The sequence below is a fragment of the Onychomys torridus genome, chromosome 21, assembly GCF_903995425.1.
Source record: "Onychomys torridus chromosome 21, mOncTor1.1, whole genome shotgun sequence".
Classification (NCBI taxonomy): domain Eukaryota; kingdom Metazoa; phylum Chordata; class Mammalia; order Rodentia; family Cricetidae; genus Onychomys; species Onychomys torridus.
This window is the reverse complement of record NC_050463.1, coordinates 1,141,273-1,161,204: the sequence shown is the minus strand read 5'-3', so window position 1 is coordinate 1,161,204 and position 19,932 is coordinate 1,141,273. Positions and strand designations below refer to the sequence as shown.

Genomic DNA, 19,932 nt, shown 5'->3' with positions numbered 1-19,932 from the left:
ACTACATGTGTGACCACAGACACACGCACACACTGTACATGCAATAGTGTGTGAGACCCGTACAGAGCCAGGGCTCCCAAAACATAAACACACAGCTACTGACTCACTCTTCTTGTCTCTCTTTATTTCTTCTAGGGCCCTGGGCTCTCCGGGAGCCAGTGTGTGGCTCAAGGACCCTCTGCCGGGTCTTTACCACTCAGTCCCAAGGCAGGCATGCTCAGAGCATGGTCTCCACAGAGCTGGGGTCTTCCAGAAACCGGCTGACACGTTTGGGGTGCTTCAGGCCGGCTGTGAAAACCTCCCCGGCTCCAATCTCCTGCTGGCTACCCTTCTCCTCTTCCCCTTGGTCTTTGGAGAAATATAGGAACACCTGACAGGGTGGTGACATGGAGGGAGATGTCAGCCCAGGGTCGGGAGGTCCTCAGCTCCTCCCTTCAGGCCCTATTATGGTTCCCGGCGTCACCTCCTCCAGCGTGGTCTGGCTAACGGAGAAGTCCTCCACACCGTGGTCCTTGCCTTGGGCAGCCAGCTCGCGGAACACGCGTGCCAAGGTGCAGCTGCCCCCAAGTGGCAGCTGGAATCGCAGGCGGCTGCCATGCACCTCCCGGAGCTCAGCACCCGGGAAGGTGGCCATGATGAAGGCTATCGCCGGTTCGGGCTGAGCCGGTGGGACCCTGAGGGTCAGTGTGTGGCCAGCCCCGAACCTGGAGGGGACAGGACCAGGGATGCAGGCCACGGCCCTCACTGCTTCTGGAACCCTCGCTGCCGCCCCTTACATCCCCTAGGCCTGTCTTGTAGAGCTGGACCGAACCCAATTCCTGCTCACCCTACTCTGCTTGGGAGCCACCACCGCGACCCTGAGGCCACGCCCACTCAGAGGGCCTGACACACCTGCGTCAAAGTCAGACAGCCCTCACCTACCCTGGACGCCATCCAGAAAGCCCTCCTGTGAACACATCCACCTTCCCAGGCTCCGCCCCTAGGAAGCACCCTGTGGCCTTGCCCTTTGGTCCCACCCCAGCAACCTCCCCATATCCCCGTGGTGGTTCCGCCCCTCATGGCCTAGCCCCGCCAACAGACGCTCTAACTCCGCCCACATCCCATGCCACCCTTAAACTCTCCAGAGTTTCACGTCTACAAATGACACCCCGCCTTTTATACCTTAACCACGCCCATGCACAATAAAACCCCGCCCACACCCTAGAATTCACTCCAACCAGTTCTTTCTGGCTCCACCCCGACAAGTGACTCGGTTCTCTACGCATTGGCCCCGCCCCTCGCGTGGCCCCGCCCACTCACTCTAACCTTCCCATTCACCCTCCAGGACCCAAGCTCTTCCTACTCACCAGGTCTTTTCCAACTCGCCAATGTCCACACCCAACTCTTCAGGCTCCACCTCCACATACCTGATTAGCCCTTCTAACCCCACCCACAACCTCGGCGCATCAATCAGACCCTGTATCCCTCCTGTCCCCGCCTCCCCGTAGGTCAGGCCCACGAGCCTGCCCGTCACGCCCTGCTCACCTGCCTTTGAGATACTGAGCGCTTCCCAGACATCGGAACCGCCCGTTCACCATGACGGCCAGGCGCGTGCAGAGGGCTTCGCACTCCTCCATGCTGTGGGCGACAGTGTGAGCGCAGCCAGCCTGCTCAGGGGCCATGCTCTCTCCCCTCCCTGGAGCTCTCTCACCCTACAGACCTCACCAGGGTCAGGATCGCCCCATCCTGCAAGGTGGCCAGAGAGTAGTTTGGTGCTCACCTGTGCGAGGTGAGCACCACGGAGCGGCCCTCGCGCACCACAGAGAGCAAGCTGTTCCAAAGAAACCGCCGTGCACTTGGGTCCATGCCCGTGGTGGGCTCGTCCTGCAAAGGAGGGAAAGGCTGGGAACCAGGAGGGACCCCAGTGACAGCGCCCGACCTGCTCAAAATCTGCCTCCTGAGGCTCCGCCCCGTCTAAACCAAGGCGCACTTCAATCAGGCCCCACCCTGCCCAGGCCACGCCCAAAAGGAGTGCTGTCTTGCACAGGCACCGCCCCTAAGGCCTCCACCAGCTTAGACCCCACCTCACTAAGGCCAGGTCCCATCTCACTCAGGTTCCACCCACAACCCACTCAGTCCCCGCCTCCACGCACCAGAAAGACCACTGCTGGGTCCCCAACCAGAGCCAGGGCTGTCGCCAGCTTCCGCTTGTTCCCTCCGCTGTAGGTGCCCGCGGGTCGGTCTGCGTAGCTAGGAAGGCCCAGGCGCACCAGGCCCGAGAGCGCTGTCTGTGGGGGGGTGTAGGGGGTGTTGGGGGGTGTGAGCGTGGGCAGGACCATACCGAGAGGGGCCAGGCCACAGTAAGCATAGGGACAGGGCGAGTTCACCTGGGCAACCTGAGCCTTGGGCACCCCGCGCAGGCGCGCAAACAACTCCAGATGTTCCCGACCAGTCAGCAGGTCGAAGATGGCATCAGACTGGGGACAGTAGCCCATGCTGCGGTGTGCGGCAGCGGGATCCTGGGCCACGCTAGGAGTGGGGACAGGAGGCTCAAGAGCTTGCAGGCCACCCATGCAGGATTGCATAGGCGCATAGGTGTCCGTGGAGAGTCCCACGGCACGTGGGCCATGCACAGAGGGACGCAGATCCCAGGCAGTGGCCTGGTGGCCTGGTGAAGTACCACATCCACTCACGGACCGATGGGGGAAGAATCAGGGCTCAGGATATATATGCCCCCACCAGGAACCTCTTACTTGTGACCTGCCAGTACTGCTTCACCACTGCTGGGCAGCGTGTCCCCTGTCACCATGCGGAAGGTGGATGTCTTTCCCTGCTCCATTGACGCCCAGCAGCCCAAAGCACTGAAAGGAACCCACAAACCCTTCACAGCCCACAGGCCCCAGTGTGGCTACGTGGAAGGGTGAGGGCAGGGGGTGGGGGCTGGTAGAGGCAGAGTATGGTTTTGGGCACCCAGGGTCTCATGTAACCCAGGCTGGCTTTGAACTCCCTATGTAGCCAAAGACAATCTTGAACACGGGATCCCCCTGCCTCAGTAGGCTCACATGCATTCCCAGATGTGTTCTGACTCCCTGGTAGGCAGCCAGTGAACCATGAAGCCAATGAGTTTGCTCCAAGGCCTTGAAGGCAGAAACAGGTGCCTAAGAAGTTTTAACTGAGAAGGCCTTGACATGGCCGTGTATAGAGCGAAGACTCAATGCTGTTAGCACGTGGGAAAGGACGGCCCCCACCACAGTGGCATTCAGTGTGCCTTTGGTGGCCACAGTTGGTGCTCAAAAATGTGAGCACACAGTAGGTGCCTAATGAGGGCTGAAGGCTCAATTGGGAGCTCAGAGTGGGGGCATAGCTCAGCAGTAGAGTCACAGCCTAGGGTGCTCCAGTGAGGGTCTGGGTGCGTGGGAGAGCCTCGGCTGGGCATGCCTGAGGCTCTGGTTTCTATTTCTAGTGCCACAGAAATAAACACGCATTTAAAAATTAGGTAACGGGGCTGAGCAGCGGTGGCACAGGCAGGCAGATCTCAGTGAGTTCGAGGCCAGCCTGGGCTATAAAGCGAGTTCCAGGATAGCTAGGATTGTTACATAGAGAAAGCCTGTCTCAAAAAACAAAAATAAATGAGTAAGTAAAAATTAGGTGACAGAGGGGGCTTAATGAAAGGTAACGTGAGCACAGCGGTGCTCAGAAAAGTGGGGTCACTGGAGGGGCTTGGTCGAGGGGGCAGACAGGTAGGGGGTACTCAACAACCAGCGAGGAGCCTCCAGCCTTGCCTGACCCAGCACTGAGTTCTCCGCCCCAGACTCACCTCCCCTGGGGGGATCCCCAGGCACAGGCGATCCACAGCCGGACTCTTCTGCCCACGGTACACCTGCAGGGGTGGGGCCACTTGAGAAGGGACAGAGTGCCCCTGCCAGCCCCGACCTGGCACCTGTCCCCACCCCGTGCCTACCTTAGTCAAGTCCCGGAGCACTAGCACGTCCCCCTTGGTGGCCCCCTTGGTCACACGCTCCCGCTCTCGAGCTACATCCTCATCCTCCTCATCCAGGGGTGGCAGTGGTCCCAGCTTGGGTCTGAGGATAGACAGGTAAATGGCCCCAGGGAGGGTGCTGGCTGCCACCACCCTCACCTGGTCCCCACTGACTGTGGCAGGAGGTGACTGCGGTGCTGGAGCAGGAGTGTGATGAGCAGGAACAGGGGTCCCTGGGCCACCATGGCCAGAAGGTTCTTGCCGACAATGTCCCAGTGTAGGGGTGACTGGAATTGTTTGTCTCCTGTGGGGACAGGAAGCACTGGGTCTTGCCCTCTGTCCAGTTTACCTTGGATTCAAGAACAGTGACCACGACCTGCACTGCTAAGGTATAGCTGACCTAGACTACAAAGTTTCACATCTTCTTTAACGTGTGGTCATAGACCATTCATGATATGATGCTTTAATTACCTTTCCTCACTTTTAATTTGACATCATTTTTGTGCCACCTAAAATCATCCAGTTAATGTGTCCCCATCTCATATAACCAAATTCGGAGGTAGCCCTCTCAGTGGTGCTGTTCACAGTCCCCATTTGACAGACATTCTCACCCAAGCGCTCAAAGGCATCTGCCATGGCCTGGTTCCGCACCATGTCGATAAGTCCTCGGCCCAGGCAGAAGTGGGGGAAGATAAGAAACACTTGCTTCAGAATCCGGCTTACTTCTTGCAAGTTCTGTTCAGGGGCAGGAAGAGCCTAGCAGGTCAGCAGCTAAGCCCAACAGCACCCACTAACTCAGCTCAGCCCTAGCCCCAGGTTTTGTGACAAGATCCCACCTGATCTGAAAGCAGTTCCAGCACAAAGGTGGCCATGCTGCTGTTGATGCCAATGAAGAGGTTAATGCAGGTGAGTACCACATAGGCCGTGCTGGGCACAGAGAAGAAGAAGGAGGCTGGGTACATTAGAGGTGTGATGGACCAGCTGAAAGGGAAGGGTGACAAGTGCCACCAGTGACATGACACACTGGGTGGCCCTCAGGATAACCCCCCTCAGATCTGTACTATGTGCCTTAGATCTGTATTAGGTGCCAGGATGTGATGAGCTTTTAAGGCCACATTGGCTAGCTCTCAATTCTAACTCCTCCCCCACCCCCCATCCTTGGTCTCACTATGAAGTCCAGGTTATCCTTGAATTCACAGTGATCCACCCTCTGCTTCCCAAGTGCTAGAATTAAAGGTGTGCACCACCATCTTGGCCTTTTTTTTTAAAAAAAAAAAAAGATTTATTCGTTTTTATTTATGTGTGTGAGTGTTTCGCTGCTTCTATGTACACACATTATGTGTGTGCCTGGTGCCTGTAGAGGTCAGAAGCGGGCATTGGATCCCCTGAAACTGCAGTTACAGAAGGTTGTGAGCCATCATGTAGGTGCTGAAAACTGAACCTGGGTCCTCTTAAAGAGTAACCAGTATTTTTAACCACTGAGCCATCTGTCCAACCCCTGAATCCTACCATTCTTGAGGTTCTATTGGACCTGAGAGTCTTTTTCTCCTGTTACTATGGATCTCCTCTCCCCACAAGAAGAGTAGACCTCAAGGGGCTGGGAGTCTCACCCATACAGCAGAAGCAAGAGTAAGAGGGTGGGCAGGTTCTCTGGCGCCACATAGGCCCTCTGCTGAAAGGCCAGGAAGATGAGCACCACTATGCACACTGCCACCAAGTAATTACCCTGTATCGGAGACAGGAGTCACCTCAGTGGCTCAGAGGGTCAGGGGTCAGGCTCAGCTGCTCCTCCCCTCCCCTCTCTTGTGGCCAGGTGCCCACTCACCCCACCTGGTGGCCAGCCATACATACCATGTCCCAGAGGAAATTGCCAAGCCAATAGAGGGTTTGAGGCAGGCCGCTGACCAGCTGCAGGTGTTTGGCTCTGGTGACACGTTCCTCGATGAGGACCAGGGTGAAGCTGGCTGGGACAAAGGACATGCCGAAGACCACGCAGATGGAGACAAGGACATCCACTGAGGAGGCCACCCTGGGGGCGAGAGGTTGGGAGTGGCTCAGAGCAAAATGGGGCATGGTGCTGAGTCTTTGGGATTGGTTCCCGGCAGGAGAGAGGCATGGCAGTTTGGGGACACAGGCATGTGAGAGGCCTGGGTCCTTAAAAGTGGGAAAAGATCCAGGGTTCCTGGATGTTTTTCATCCTGAAAGTCTCTGTTTTTTGTTGGTTGGTTGGTTGGCTTGTTTGTTTTGAGACAGGGTCTCTCTACATAGCCTGGAACTTTCTATGTAAGTAGACCAGGCTAGCCTTAAACTCACAGAGATCTGCCTGCCTCTGCCTCCTGTGTCCTGAGATTAAAGGTGTGTGCCATCCCACTGCCTGGCCTTTCTGGTGTTGAGATGACATTCTGTCACCAGCCCGGGCCCAGGGAAGGCTCCGATCCCAGTCCCCACCACCCCTGAGCAACAGACCACTGAGGGTCAATGGAGAGACTCACAGTGCAGCCTCAGACAGCTGCTCCTTGGTCAGGTTCAAAGGGTGGTTGAGTGTTGTGATGCTGTGGGCACCGAGGGCTGTGCCAGATGGTAGGAGGGCATGTAGGAGTCCATTGTTGGCTCGGTTCACAAAGGCCACCATGGCATGCCAGCCCTTGTTGTTGAACCAGATCTGAATGGATCAAAGGCCATGAGGTCCGAGAGGCGAGTGGCCTTGGATGCCGCCAGCCACCCCGCCTGCTGGCCCCAGCTCCCACCTTAAGGCTGTTGTGGGCGTCAAGGCCAAGGGCCCACTGAGTGAGGTTGTTCAGGATACGGTCTAGGGCATTGCCAGGTTGGGGGCTCAGCAGCGCCCGCATCTCTGCCACTGTGCGGACCACCTCATGCCCTGAGGGCAGGTCTGGGTCTCGGCCTCCCAGGGAGAAGCCCCCGTATCTGGGAAATGGTTTGGGGTAGAGATGGAGACTGAGGAGCTGGAGAAGTGGGCAGGCCAGCAGAGGGTGTGGGAAAAGGACAGACAGGGTTTCCCACAACAGGTCCCATCTCACCTGACCTCATCCACCCACTTCTTAGTCTTCAGGCTGCAGGACATACAGTCGAATGGGAAGGGTCAGTATGGGGCATGGGGACCACCCAGCCTCCCCAGTGTGGGCACACAGAGCCTGGGTGCTTACCCCTGGCGCACCAGGCTGGGGTAAGTCTTCACCAGGAAGTCAGACACATTTCGGCCAGTGAGATTCTGGATCACCTCCCCCAAGCCAGCCATGGCCTGGGGTGGCGGTGGCCCCCCAGCTCCAGCCGGACAGTCTGGCAGCAGGCGGCGGGCTCCAGGCTGGCTGCATTGGCATGCTGGGGACGGAGACTCTGGAGTCCAGTTACCACTGGCCAGGATGCTGGCCACATCTGCAGGGACCTCGGGGACCCAGAAGTAGCAGGCCAAGGAGTGTGTGCACTGGGATCCTCTGTGGAGTCGGAAAGGGCTGTGGGCACTGGGTGCCAGGACACAGACCCCACATTCCCATGAGGCGAGGGAGGCCTGCTCACCGGGGCCAGAGGGGAACCAAGGCAAGGAGCCCTGGAGGGAAACTGAGGCCAGAATCCAGACAAGAAATCTGAGGTGGGAACTCAGAGGGAAATCAAGGCAGAGACCAGGCAGGGAAATGGAGGCAGATCAAGAGAGGAAACTGAGGCAGAGGCTGGGGAAACCGACACGGTTTCTGGGGTGGGGAATACACCAAGGACAGTTGACTGGGTTAGCCTCACCTGGCAGCTGTGCCCTGCACACTGGGGTACTGCAGCCCAGCCTGCCCCAGCAGTGCCTCCAGCAGCTTCGCCCGGTTGGGGTCCCCAGGGGCATCCTCACTGTGGGGTGACAGGTCAGCACTGTGACTGTGGCTATCCCATCACCTGCCCACAGTCCCCTGCCCACTGTGCCCAGCACCCACCTGAAGAAGGAGACCTGGGGGCCGTACATGGCAGGGCTGAGCTGCAGGGGCGGGTACTGGCTGAACGGAGGGACGATGAGGCTGAAGAACAGGGCCAGGCCCACAAAGAGAGCAGGCAGCACAATCTGGGGGACAATGTCATCAGCACCCACCTCCCGCCCTGCTCCCACCCCGGGGGTCCCCAGCACCCTCCGCAGGAATGAAATCCCTGAATGGGCAGCCAGCGTGGACAACGGACAGCCCAGGACAGTCACGCATGCTCTGCGGTGCAGGGCCTTGTCACCTGTGCAAACAGGCCCCGGCGGCTGCGACTGGCGAGCAGAAAACGCTTGTGGAGCAGAGCCCGGAGCTGTTGGCAGGTCAGTGTCCAGCCTTGCACTGGAGCAGCACCGGGTGTGGAGCCCTGCGGGGCCTGGGGATCCAGCACCAACCTAGCTGTGGGGGGTGGGAGGGTGAGCTCCAGCACCTTGGGGGTGATGGGGGTGTGAGCAGGCGAGAGACTCACCCAGCTCTCCGTTCTCCAGGGCTGACGCCTCTGTGTGGGGCTGCAGAGTGGCCATGCGGGGCTGCAGGTGCTGTCCCGAGTCACCTCCTGTGGAGCCAGCGGGGTTCAGGGTGGGGGACAGGGTCTTGCTTCCTGGGAAAGCCAAGCCAGAGCCCAAAGTGGGGAAGGGCCAGCATTCAGACGGAGGACTTGATGCCAGCACCAGGGAGGAACCTGGGGTTCTGCCCCGAGGACAGACCCAGCCGGGGATGAGCAGCGGGTCTCAGGCCTGTTTTGACTCTGAACCAGGGTTGGGTCAAGGGTCACAGACCTATGGCGTACCTTCTCTGTGTGCATCCTCCACCACCTTTAGGAAGATCTGAGGAGACAGAGCAAGAGACTCGTAAGAGGGACCCCTCATAAACCACTGGTTCCCCCAGACCTCCTCAAGAGATCTCCAAGCCATCCACCTTCCCTAAGAGCCATCTTTCCTGCCTGGATCTCCCCCTTGCCATCCATAAGCAGACTCCTATTCACCCTTCAAAATCCCACTAGGTCCCACACCTCCTCCAGGCTGGTGTCCGAGATCCCATAGCCGATGAGTCCCAGAGCCTCCAGTTGCCGATCCAGCTCTTGGAAGACCATGGCAAAGCTGCCATCCAGGGCACCCACATAGGGCAGTGCCAGCACCAGCTCATGGGGCAGCTCCTCCACCAGCTGAGCGCCAGGAACATGGCGCTGCACTAGGCCTAGTATCTGGGGCGTCCTCGGAGTGATGGAGGCCGCGTCAGGAGCTGGGGCCTGGCCGCTCCCGTCCGAGGCTCCTTGGGTGAGAGTTGACCCTGTGGACACAGGTCAGGGTTAAGGACTTTTTGGCCACGGGTGTGGAAGGACAGGCACCCGGTCTGGGGTCTTGAGCTCTGGTGCTGAGTTAAGTGGTTGCTGGCCCCCAGCATTCCCTTAGGGTCCCCGGGCCCAGTCTCACCCGCCAGGTTGCCCGCGCTGTCTGGCTTCTGCTTCCGTCTGGGGTCCCCGCTGTCTCCCTTCATAGAGAAAGACAGTGGTCCATCTCTGCAGGACAGAGCTGGGGACAGGGCTCGGGAGCTTGTTCTAGCTCTCACCTCCAAGTCCTGGGTGTTGAGGGACTGAGGACTCTTCACCAGCGTCAGGTAATAACCGCAGCCCAAGTGTCGACGCAAGAAAAGCGGGGACCCACAGCAGCACAAAGAACCATTCGCCACCATGGCCACGCGATCTCCCAGGAGCTCCGCCTCATCCAGGTGGTGCGTGGAGAGGATCAGTGTGCGATCTGGACATGGGGACCCAATCCATGTGAACCGCTGGGCTCACCGGGCCTCTACCCAGGTGGCAGTGTCTCTCAGGAATTGCCTAACCCTATGCAGCAAACTCCTGTGCATCCCTCAAAACCCCATCCCAGCATTTCATACTTTTGTTTTTTGCCCCACAAGCAGAAACCAGGGGAACCCGTTCTATGGGCTATTCTATCCCATCTTCCAGCTCTTACCTTCTCTGTACTTCAGCAGCAATTCCCAGATGCCACGGCGAGAAGCCGGGTCCACACCAGCAGTGGGCTCATCCAGGATAACTACGCGAGAGCCACCCACAAAGGCAATGGCCACAGACAGTTTCCGCTGCATCCCACCTGGGTGGAGAGAGTGACACTCCTCATGTGACCCACCCGGCTGTTTGTGGGGCAGCCTCACTAACCCACCCGAGGATACCTCAGTGCCCCGTCAGCCCCCGAAGTTCCACGCCCCACGGAGGCGGCCTTTCCAGGCCTACTCACCGGAGAGGTGACGCGTCTGTGTGTCCCACTTGGGGACGAGCCCCACATCCCGTATCAGGCGTTCCTGCTCAGAGCTGACGGCAGCCGCACTCACGCCTTTCAAACGGCCGTAGAACCACACGTGCTCTCCCACTGTCAGCCTGTGGCCAGGGGTGATGAGCGGGGTGTGTGTGTGTGTGTGTGTGTGTGTCAGGCGATGCCAGGCCCCTCCCACCGCCCCATCCAGGCCTTGCAGGACTCACATGTCAAACAGCACATTGTACTGTGGGCAGACGCCCAGGTGAGGCCGGATGGCTGCCATGTTGGTTTGCACATCATGGCCCAGGATGGAGGCCGAGCCACCACTGGGTGGGAAAAGACCACTCAAGATGGACCTGTTGGTGCGGGGATCTGAGATGCTGCCCTGCAGGGACAGCGGGCCGCCTACACTCCCAGGGTGCCGTGTGCTCCTTTTCCAGGGGAGGGAAGTGGGCAGAGGAGCTAGTGTGTGTGCAAACCAGACCCAGCTCCTGCTCCGCTGCACACCTGGACCCTCCGACCCCAATGCATGGACTAGATGGGGAAACTGAGGGAAAGGGCGTAGCGGCTGGTGGCTCACAGTGTAGTTGTCTTGCCAGCACCATTGTGACCCAAAAAGGCGGTGATGTGGCCTTGGTAGAAGTCAAGGCTGAGTCCTCGGAGGGCTGGCTGTGGACAGCCACGAAAATGCTTCTTCAGGCCACGAATGGAGACACCAGGAGTGAGACCAGGTGGTGGCTCTTCCACCAGAACTGTGGAGGGAAGACAGGGTCAGCCATGGACCTGGGGTCCCCCGAGCTGGTCAGGGGAAACAGGCATGGTGCGGGATGGTCACCTCAACTACTGAGGAGGCTAAGGAAGGGATGCCCGTGAGGTTAAGGCCAGCCTTGGCAACTTAGTGAGACCCTGTCTCAAAAAAACAAACAAAAAAAATGTGGCTCAGGGGTAGAGTCTCTGTCTGGAATCCCCCCTAGAAGGAACTGGGGGCATGGCTGGGGGATAGAGCCCCTGCACAGAACCCAGCAGAGAGGGGCTGAGATGTCATTCGGTGGTAGAATGCTTGCTAGCTAGCATGCACAAGGCTCTGGGGGAGATCCCTAGGGGTCAGGGCCTGGGGATCCAGGGTGTCCAGGGCACTGAGTTGCAGGACCTGTTTCTCTAGGGGAGACAAGGGAGTCAAAACCAGCAAAAGGTTAATCATTGTCATGGGGCCTCACCCTTGGCATCTTGTGGGGCAGGGGCCAAGACAGAACTCTGGGGAGATCCAGGCCCACACCAGTAGCTCCTCCGAAAGGGGAAATTCCATGGCTCAGGGATCCCATATTGGCCTGGTGGAAAGTGACGCTTGGTTACACTTGTCATGCCCATGAGATGTGATAACCTCCGGGCCACACACTTGGAATCAGGGCACCCGGGGACCCTGCCCCTCAGAGGTAGTATCAGCTAGGAAATGTACTCCCAGAAACCCAATATCCCAGAGACATGCCCTAAAATGTGGTGTCTTGTAGCCAGGACAGTGAGACTGCGCCCCAGCAGGAAGCTCCACCCATCCTGGGCGGTATTCTAACCCAGGCTGTTCCCAGACACCAAACTGCAGGAGGCACAGTCTTCAAGGCGCACCTCCAGGAGCCCAGCGACACACCCTAAAACATCTCTCCCGGTGCCCAGGAACACTCCAGGGAGCCGGCGCGTTCCTCACCGGGAGCCCCTTCCCCTATGGCCCACCTGGGCAGACGGCCTCCAGGTACCAGAGGGCGAGGCCATAGATGGCGGCGTCCAGCAACAGGAAGGCAGCCGCCTGCACCAGGCTGAAGACATCCTCCGCAGGGGCCCTGCCCAGATTGTGCCACTGCGCCCCATCCCCCTGCTCCTCCAGCAGCGCCAGGCTTTCACATCCGAAGCCGAAGGCCACGGGGGACAGCAGGCTCTGGGGAGAGAGAGGGGTTCAGGGAGCTGGCTACACTTTGGGGGCACCCCCCACCACAGGCTGGAACATTCCTCACCGCAGCTACCAGGCCGCCTAGCGGCAGGCGCTCGCGCCAGGCCACACACAGCACGTAGGGCAGGTAGAGGGAGAAGTAGGCGAGGCCCCCACAGGCAGCTGCCAGGTTGGCCCTGGAGAAGAAGGCGCTGAGCAGAAAACTTTGAGCCACGGTGGCCACCGCGAAGGCCGCCAAGAAGAAGAAGACGACAAGCGGGTGGCTGTAAGGAAGGATGTTCCCTAGCTGGGGGAAAGCACAAGACTTTCAGGATCCCATTCCGACCGAGATGGGTGCTAGGGATGCGTGTCCAGCTCCACTCCACGGGGCGCGCGCACGGCGGGGTGGGCATCGAGGACCCCTCACCTTGAGCACTACCACCAGCAGCGCCGTGCTGACCAGGAAGGGTCCCAGGCAGCTGAGGAACCAGCCAAGCCAGAGCACGGCGCGGCTCAGCCCCATGGCTCGCATGGTTTCTCGAAGCCTCGTCTCTTTCTCCCGCACCACGGCCTTCACGGTGAGCGCCACCGAATAGATCCAGGCCAGAGTCAGAAACAGGGGCAGAGACCGGCTCAGCACGCGCAGGAACCTGGAATGGTGGGATAGTGGGGTGCAGCTGCAGGTCCCCTGCACAGGGGGCACACACGGGTGTGGCACAAATGCCACCCTGGGGTCTCCAGGCTTGGCAGCATCCTCAGAGGGCTGATCTAGGCAGAGCTCCCAGCACAGGTCACTTTATTTCTTTTTGGGGAGACCCTGGGAGTCTGGAGTCCTTTGAGCCCCCTACGGGTTCCAGGCAGGGTCCCTCCAAACCACAGAGCCCAGACAGGATGCAAGGAGGCTCTCACACATCATCCACATAGCAGGGGTGCGGCATCTGCTGCAGATAGAGGCTGGCGCGGGGGTCCCCTCCACTCAGCACACGCACAGCTGCCTGCTCCAGCAGGTCCTGCAGGTACACGAAGCCACCCCACACATATCGAAGGTCCATGAAAGGGTCTGCAGAGGGCCCGGGGTCCCAAAACCTGGGAGACGCCAGAATCAGTGGATAAGCTACATGGAAGTAAAGAAACTCTGCAGAGACCCTTTCCATTAGCCCTCCCATCCCCGCCTTTTTTTGGTCTCTCTGTGTAGCTCTGGTTGTCCTGGATCTCGCTCTGTAGACCAGACTGGCCTCGAACTCACAGAGATCCTCCTGCCTCTGCCTCCCGAGTGCTGGGATTAAAGGTGTGCGCCACCACCGCCCGGCTCCATCAGCCCTTTCTTTTCCAGATTCAATAATGCACTAAGCTAGCTCCCCTGTCTCCACACTTGGGAAGTTCCATGATACACTTGGCTGGCTGCTCTTTGTACTAGGCTAGCCCCACACTGCCCTTGGCTAACGCCACTGCTGCACAGCACTATCCCCCACCCAGACCTTACCTTGGCCACGCTCACACCTAGTTCCGTCTGTCACCTCCAACAGACTCTGTCATCATGCTCTTGGCCCTGCCCCCCCACTCTAGCCCCCGCCCCCAGCTCTCTCCCCTCACTTGTCCCTGATCTTGTTGGTCCTTGTGACATCATCAATATCCATTCGGATCTTGAATCGCAGGTGGCCAGGATCCAGGGCTGGAGATGACAGCTCCGATGGATCCAGAGAGTCCTTAGGGCTCAGGAAGACGATGCCCGCCCAGAGGCGGCGCTCATCCAGCAGCTCCATGGCACGGGACACAAGAGCTCCCTCAGAGGGCACAGCCTCCAGCTTGTCTAGGGACACACACTGTGGGGGGGGCATGAATTCTAGGGTGTGACTGGACCCTCAGTCCCCAACCCCTTCCTCCTGGATCCCCTGTACCCCTAGGTGACCATATACATGGCCAGTGGGCTCCCTCTTCAGACATAAACAAAGCCCAGATCTCTGTGCTGCGCCGTCCAGGACAGGATCAGGCACTGGTCCCCTTCAGGTCACCAGGGGAAGGCCCACCCCACCATCTATGACAACCCCTCACCTCCATGATTTGGCCCAGGATTCCTGCTAGGCGCCCTACGTCGGCGTAAGCCTCCCGCCAGCTGTAACCACCCCTACTAGGGTCCAGAAAATCTCTGATGGCATCCAGCTGCTTCTGGCCTCTGGGTGTCTGCTGCCTCTGCCCTGAGCCCTCCACTTCCAGCAGTCTCTGGGAAAGGGGAATGACAGGTCGGGAGGGGTCTCTGTCCACCCCTTCCCATCAGGAGACCCCAGCCCGGAGGTGGCCGACGCCAGCCCAGCTCACCTGAAGCACGGCCATGTTTGAACTGTCATTCATGAAGTTGAAGATCTGGGGTCCTAGCACCCCCCAGACCTCTTGTAGGTCCCTCAACAGAGCCAGTTCCTCGAAGGTCCGGTTCACCTGCAATTGGGCAGCTGAGATCAGCTGAGGCCGCCTTTCCACGTACCTGCTCTGACCTTGGCCGTGCCCTGGCCCTCCACCTCTGGACCGCTTTACTCTCCATCACCATCGTCACCATCACCATCATCACCATCATCACCATCGAGTGTCACTGTGTGCCCTGGCTGATCTCGAACTCACAGATCCTCCCGTCTCTGCCTCCCGAGTGCCGGGACTAAAGACGTGCACTGCAGTCACTGGACTTCTTTTCCTACCTTCGAGACAGCGTCTCACCCCGCAGCTTAGGCTGGAACTCTTGCCTCAGCTTCCTTCTGAGTGTCAGGATTATAAACCGATTTCTCTAAAGAGGCACGGCTTTAACTTGCATATTCTCTCTCTCTCTCTTTCTTTTTTTGTATTTTGAGTTCTAGTGATAGAGCCCAGAGCTCTGTGTGTACCCTGTCACCACTGAGCCCTGCCCCAGAGCTCCTAACTCTGCCCCAGAGGGATCCTAGGTGGGGAGTTCTACCCTGACCACGCCCCCAGCCCCTCACTGGGGATTCTGGGCGGGGCCCCACCCTGACCACGCCCCCAGCCCCTCACTGGGGATTCTAGGCGGGGCTCCACCCTGACCACGCCCCAGCCCCTCACTGGGGATTCTAGGCGGGGCTCCACCCTGACCACGCCCCCAGCCCTCACTGGGATTCTAGGCGGGGCTCCGCCCTGACCACGCCCCCAGCCCCTCACTGGGGATTCTGGGCGGGGCCCCACCCTGACCACGCCCCCAGCCCCTCACTGGGGATTCTGGGCGGGGCTCCGCCCTGACCACGCCCCCAGCCCCTCACTGGGGATTCTGGGCGGGGCTCCGCCCTGACCACGCCCCCAGCCCCTCACTGGGGATTCTGGGCGGGGCTTCACCCTGACCACGCCCCCAGCCCCTCATCTGAGGCTGTCACTGTTACTGGCCCCTGACTAAAGGGTATTCTGTCCATTGCTGTCCCTCACTGGTTCCTGTGTCTCACCTGGGCCATGAGCTTCCGAGTGAAGTTTGTGTCAGGGGCAAAGAGAATTTTCCCAAGGATCAATGGTTTTAGGCGCCTCCAGAGCAGTCGCGACACAGGATGGTCATCCAGCGCCCCCATGAACTGGGAGCAGGCAGGGCCTGGTATTGGGGTAACATGAGGCCCCCCGCATCCCTCCACCCTCCATCATCCCTCCACCCTCCATCGGCCCCACACGGAACCCAGCTCAGCCGTAGTGACTCACTGAGGCTGCTGTCAGGCGGAGCAGGGGCCAGCTCTGGCCCCATGAACTCGCTGAGCTGGCTGGCATCGTACCAATTGAGGGAGAGGCCCCCTGGGCTGCTGGGCCCCTTGGTACTGCAGAGGGCCTCGGAAACCAGCTCCAGCGAACCAGCGGACCCCCGGGGCCTCTGCAGCAAAGCTCGGAGTTCCAGCAGGCTGGGCAGCGTCAGGAGCTAGAGAAAGGTCACCAAGGGGTGCTGGACACCTCCTACAGAGTGTTCCAGCCCCCCTTTTGCTTATTTGTTTACTTTATTTCATTTATTTATTTTTGGTTTTTCGAGACAGGGTTTCTCTGTGTAGTTTTGGTGTCTGTCCTGGATCTCGCTCTGTAGACCAGGCTGGCCTCCAACTCACAGAGATCCGCCTGGCTCTGCCTCCTGAGTACTGGGATTACAGGCGTGCGCCACCACTGCCCAGCTTATTTTATTTTATTTTATTTCATTTTATTTTATTGAAGCACAGTCTCATGAGGCTGCCTGGCCTTGCTTGCTATATAATCTCTACATTTTGAAACCGTGCTATGGGAGTTAAGGGTAGAATCCAGGATTTCATGCATGCTGGGCAAACAAAGGTTCTACCAACTGAGCTACAAGCACTCTACTGACTGACGTACAACGCCAGCCCTTCCGTTTATTTGTTCATTTGTTTTTGTTTGATTGAGATACTGTCTTGCTCTGGAGCCCAAGCTAGCCTCGAACTCACAGTTCCCCGGCCCAGCCTCTGGAATGCAGCCATGACAATACAGCACCTCACATAGCTTTTTCCAACTTGCAGTGTGAAGCAGGGCAGGCCTAGGCCCACCTTTAGGTCCCCTCCCCTTCCCGGCCTGCTTATATCTTCCTGGCCAGGGTGGACACTGGTTGGGGCCTCTCACCTCCTGGGTAAGATCCCTGGTGGTATCCAAGAATTTCCTCATGGAATCCTGGGCTTGACCAAGCCCAGGCTCCAGGGACGCCTGTCAAGAACACAAAGGTGGCTAAGACCTGGGTGGACTGCTCAGTTGTCCTCGGGCCAAGGATGACCTCAGACTCCTGATCCTCCTGCATCCACCCCGAGTGCTGAGACGCCGTAGGAGCTGGGCCCGAGCCCAGGAGCCCATGGGTTCTTAAGTGCTGGGAGGGTGAAAGCTCAACCCTGAGCCCCAGCCTCAGCCTCCATCACCCCCCTTTTACGAATGAGGTATGGGAAGGTTGAAAGGGGAAGGGCTCATTCCAGGCCACACACGGGGAGTCCCTGACCCTGTCAGCCCCCCCTCCTCACCCCTTGCAGGATCTTTTTGAGCTCAGTGGTCACTGACACTTGCTTGTTCAGTAGGTTACTCTCTTGTGGCCAGGCTGAGGGGAGAGGATGCCAATGTTAGGCAAAGCTCAGCTTGAGGTGCCTGCTCCCCGTCCCCTGCCTGACTCACAGCCCCCCAAGCTGAGGGTTCCCTCTTTCTCTACCTCCCGCCGCTCTGAGCAGGGGCACCAGTTTCCCCAGGGCGGCCAGCATCTCCTGGGTGCTGCGGCCCCCCAGCACTGTGCGAGCATCGGCTAAGAGTCTGGAGATCCTGGAGGCAGAGAGGGGATGGGAGGTGGGGCTGAAGAATCCCAAACGCCCCCGCTGCTCGTGGGCCAGCCCCAGCCACCCACTTTACTCACAGGGAATCCTTGAAGTTGCTCAGGACCCCCGGCTTCTCGCCAGGCGTTGGCTGCTGGAAACAGGAGTTGTTTACATTGCAGATAAGGCCCTGCAGCCAGGGCAGGGTGCCCGCGGATGGTAGTGGCTTGTTTGGAAAGTGGCCTGGGGGGAGAGGCACCTGCTCAGAGTCGCCCTCACTTCTGCGATCATCCCGTTAAGGATGTGGTCTACTGCCACACCCAGCTCAGCCCCAGCACCAGGCTTGGCAGGAGAGGCTTGTCCACCCCCACCCCCACTACACACAGTGGGTCTTTCTTTTCCTTTCTTTCTTTTCTTTTTCCTTTTTCTCAACAGGGTTTCTCTGTGTAGCTTTGGAGCCTGTCTGGATCTCACTCTGTAGCCCAGGCTGGCCTCGAACTCACAGAGACCCGCCTGGCTCTGCCTCCCGAGTGCTGGGATTACAGGCGTGCGCCGCCACCGCGCGGCTCGCACAGTGGGTCTTACATTCGTGGTGCTCCAGTGGTGGGTGGGAGTGGCGGACGGCCACCAGGATGAAGAAGAGGAAGAGGGGCCACAGTAACTCCACTAGGAGCTGGATCTGGGGGAAGAATGTGTAGGAGACTCTGGGGGACCGCGACGGACACCTGCCATCGCCCCGCGCCTGCACACCCGGGCTTTACCGGTTGTCTCCTTCGATATGTGTAATTTTTCCACAGTAGGAGCATCAGCTGTGTGCAGAAGGCCATGATGACTCTGGACGGCGAACAGAGCGGAGAGCACAGGACGAACAGGCTGAGGGTGTGCTGTGTGGCTCGGGGCAGATGCCTGAGGGTCTCTGATCTTCATCCTCCCATCCACTCGTCACCCGCCCGTCTTCTCTCTGCGCTGCGGGAATCTCCAGAACAGAGAGCCCCGCACACATCAAGGGGTGACCAATGGGAGCCCGGCCCGCAGCCGTCTGCGTAGCGGATTGGCTGGGAGGCCCATCGCTCCCGCAGGCTGAAGGCTGGGGTCCGGAGGACGGCGTCCGCGTTCTTAGGGGCGGTCAGCCTCGCCCGCAGCCTCCGTCCCCAGAGCGGACAGCCTCCGCCGGCCGGCCGGCCGGCCCTCCGTGTGACAGAGCTGGAAACTGAGGCTCAACAAGGGGCAGTCACGCTCCCAAGGAAACCCGAGCTGGGCGAGGCCGGCCCGGGAGTGAAAAGGGTGGGCCGGACGCCGGCTGGGGCGGGGTGGGCTCCCTGGCCAGCCGGCCCTGATCGCTTCTCCCCGCCCGCCCCGTCCGTCCGTGGCCTACTTCATAATGCAGACAGGGAAACTGAGGCTGCCCCGGAAGGCAGTGGCCGCGCAGTGGGACTTGGGGACCCGGGAGAACACGCGTCTTTTGGAAAGTGGGGCGCGGCGGGAGTGGGTTGGCCGAGGCGCCCCGGGGCGGCCAGAAGCCCGCCGTGGGAAACAGTGATCAGCTTTTCCCACACTCGCGGGGAGCGTAAGGAAGGGCGAGGGCAGAAGGGGCTCGCCAGGAACCCCTAATTATCGGGGCACGTGGCTCCGCCCGCCTCACCCCACGGCACCCCCAGATCGCCAGGCTCCACCTGCCACCCCCTCGGGGTCCTCCTCACCGTTCCGAGGCCCCCAACCTCCATCCACCGTCGCTCCGCCCGGCATCGGCGGGGGAGCGCGGCCCCTTTAAGAGGAGCCCCCTCCACTGCGGACGACGCCCTTCGCAACCAGCGGCCCCGGGCTGCGCTCGGCCCCGCCCCCTGCGCTGCTATTGGACAATGCTCCTGCCACTCGCAGGTCTTTGCCATTGCAGGAGGCGGGACCACGGCCTGGGCGCGCCGAGCCGGGTTTCTTAAAGGGACCGCTTCTGGCTGCATCTCCTTGGTTTCACAGGGACGCGACCGCGTGGGGGCAATGGGGCACCCCGTTTGAGTTCACACCTCAGAAAGGCCGCCCCTGCAGGAGGCCCCTCTGTCTCCTCTCCCCACGGAATCCTAAATATTTATTTGAGACTGGCTCACACTGTGGTAGGCCTGGCAAGCCTGGAAGTCACTCTGTAGACCAGGTTGGCCTCGAACTGGAGGTCCTCTGTGCTGGGGTTAAAGGCGTCGCCGTGAGCCACCTTTATTTTTAATTTGCTTATTGGGGCGGGACGCATGCGTGCATGGCGCATCTGTGGAGGTCAAAGGACAGCTTCCTGGAGTCTGTTCTTGCCTTCCTTCTCGGAAGGGTTGGCTGCAAGCGCCTTTACTCCCTGATGCCTCTCACCAGCCGCTAGCCAGACTTTTAACATGCAGCCTCCATGAGCTCGTCCACAAAATGGAGGTCTGACCACGTCCATTCATTCATTCGTTCACTCATTCATTCACCCACCCCCTCTTAGCCCTTCAGTAGTCTAGGCGACCTCAGAATCAGGTGGCGGCCCAACATTCTAAGATTAGAACTGATAGTTGCCCAGATTTTGAGCAAACCCCTC

General features: G+C 59.4%; 1 protein-coding gene across 1 annotated transcript; it reads right to left on the bottom strand.

Annotated features, from left to right (window-relative positions):
• Positions 1 to 110: 110 nt before the first annotated feature.
• Abca7 (ATP binding cassette subfamily A member 7) lies at positions 111 to 19,182 on the bottom strand. The gene is given in 48 exon segments (XM_036170938.1): positions 111 to 370; positions 464 to 704; positions 1,525 to 1,617; positions 1,760 to 1,863; positions 2,133 to 2,267; positions 2,367 to 2,508; positions 2,733 to 2,809; positions 2,811 to 2,840; positions 3,797 to 3,859; positions 3,941 to 4,061; positions 4,133 to 4,262; positions 4,570 to 4,693; positions 4,795 to 4,939; positions 5,569 to 5,684; positions 5,810 to 5,987; positions 6,451 to 6,620; positions 6,706 to 6,883; positions 6,997 to 7,029; positions 7,123 to 7,410; positions 7,712 to 7,810; positions 7,894 to 8,018; positions 8,177 to 8,328; positions 8,399 to 8,530; positions 8,720 to 8,756; positions 8,942 to 9,219; positions 9,363 to 9,420; positions 9,499 to 9,686; positions 9,903 to 10,040; positions 10,185 to 10,324; positions 10,427 to 10,558; positions 10,783 to 10,954; positions 11,420 to 11,530; positions 11,928 to 12,129; positions 12,206 to 12,427; positions 12,548 to 12,770; positions 13,030 to 13,206; positions 13,714 to 13,943; positions 14,173 to 14,340; positions 14,437 to 14,553; positions 15,555 to 15,694; positions 15,799 to 16,009; positions 16,711 to 16,791; positions 17,097 to 17,170; positions 17,279 to 17,385; positions 17,477 to 17,618; positions 17,961 to 18,054; positions 18,137 to 18,351; positions 19,076 to 19,182. Coding segments are annotated over 47 exon segments (6,537 nt in total). The 5' UTR covers positions 18,203 to 18,351; positions 19,076 to 19,182; the 3' UTR covers positions 111 to 217.
• Positions 19,183 to 19,932: the final 750 nt, after the last annotated feature.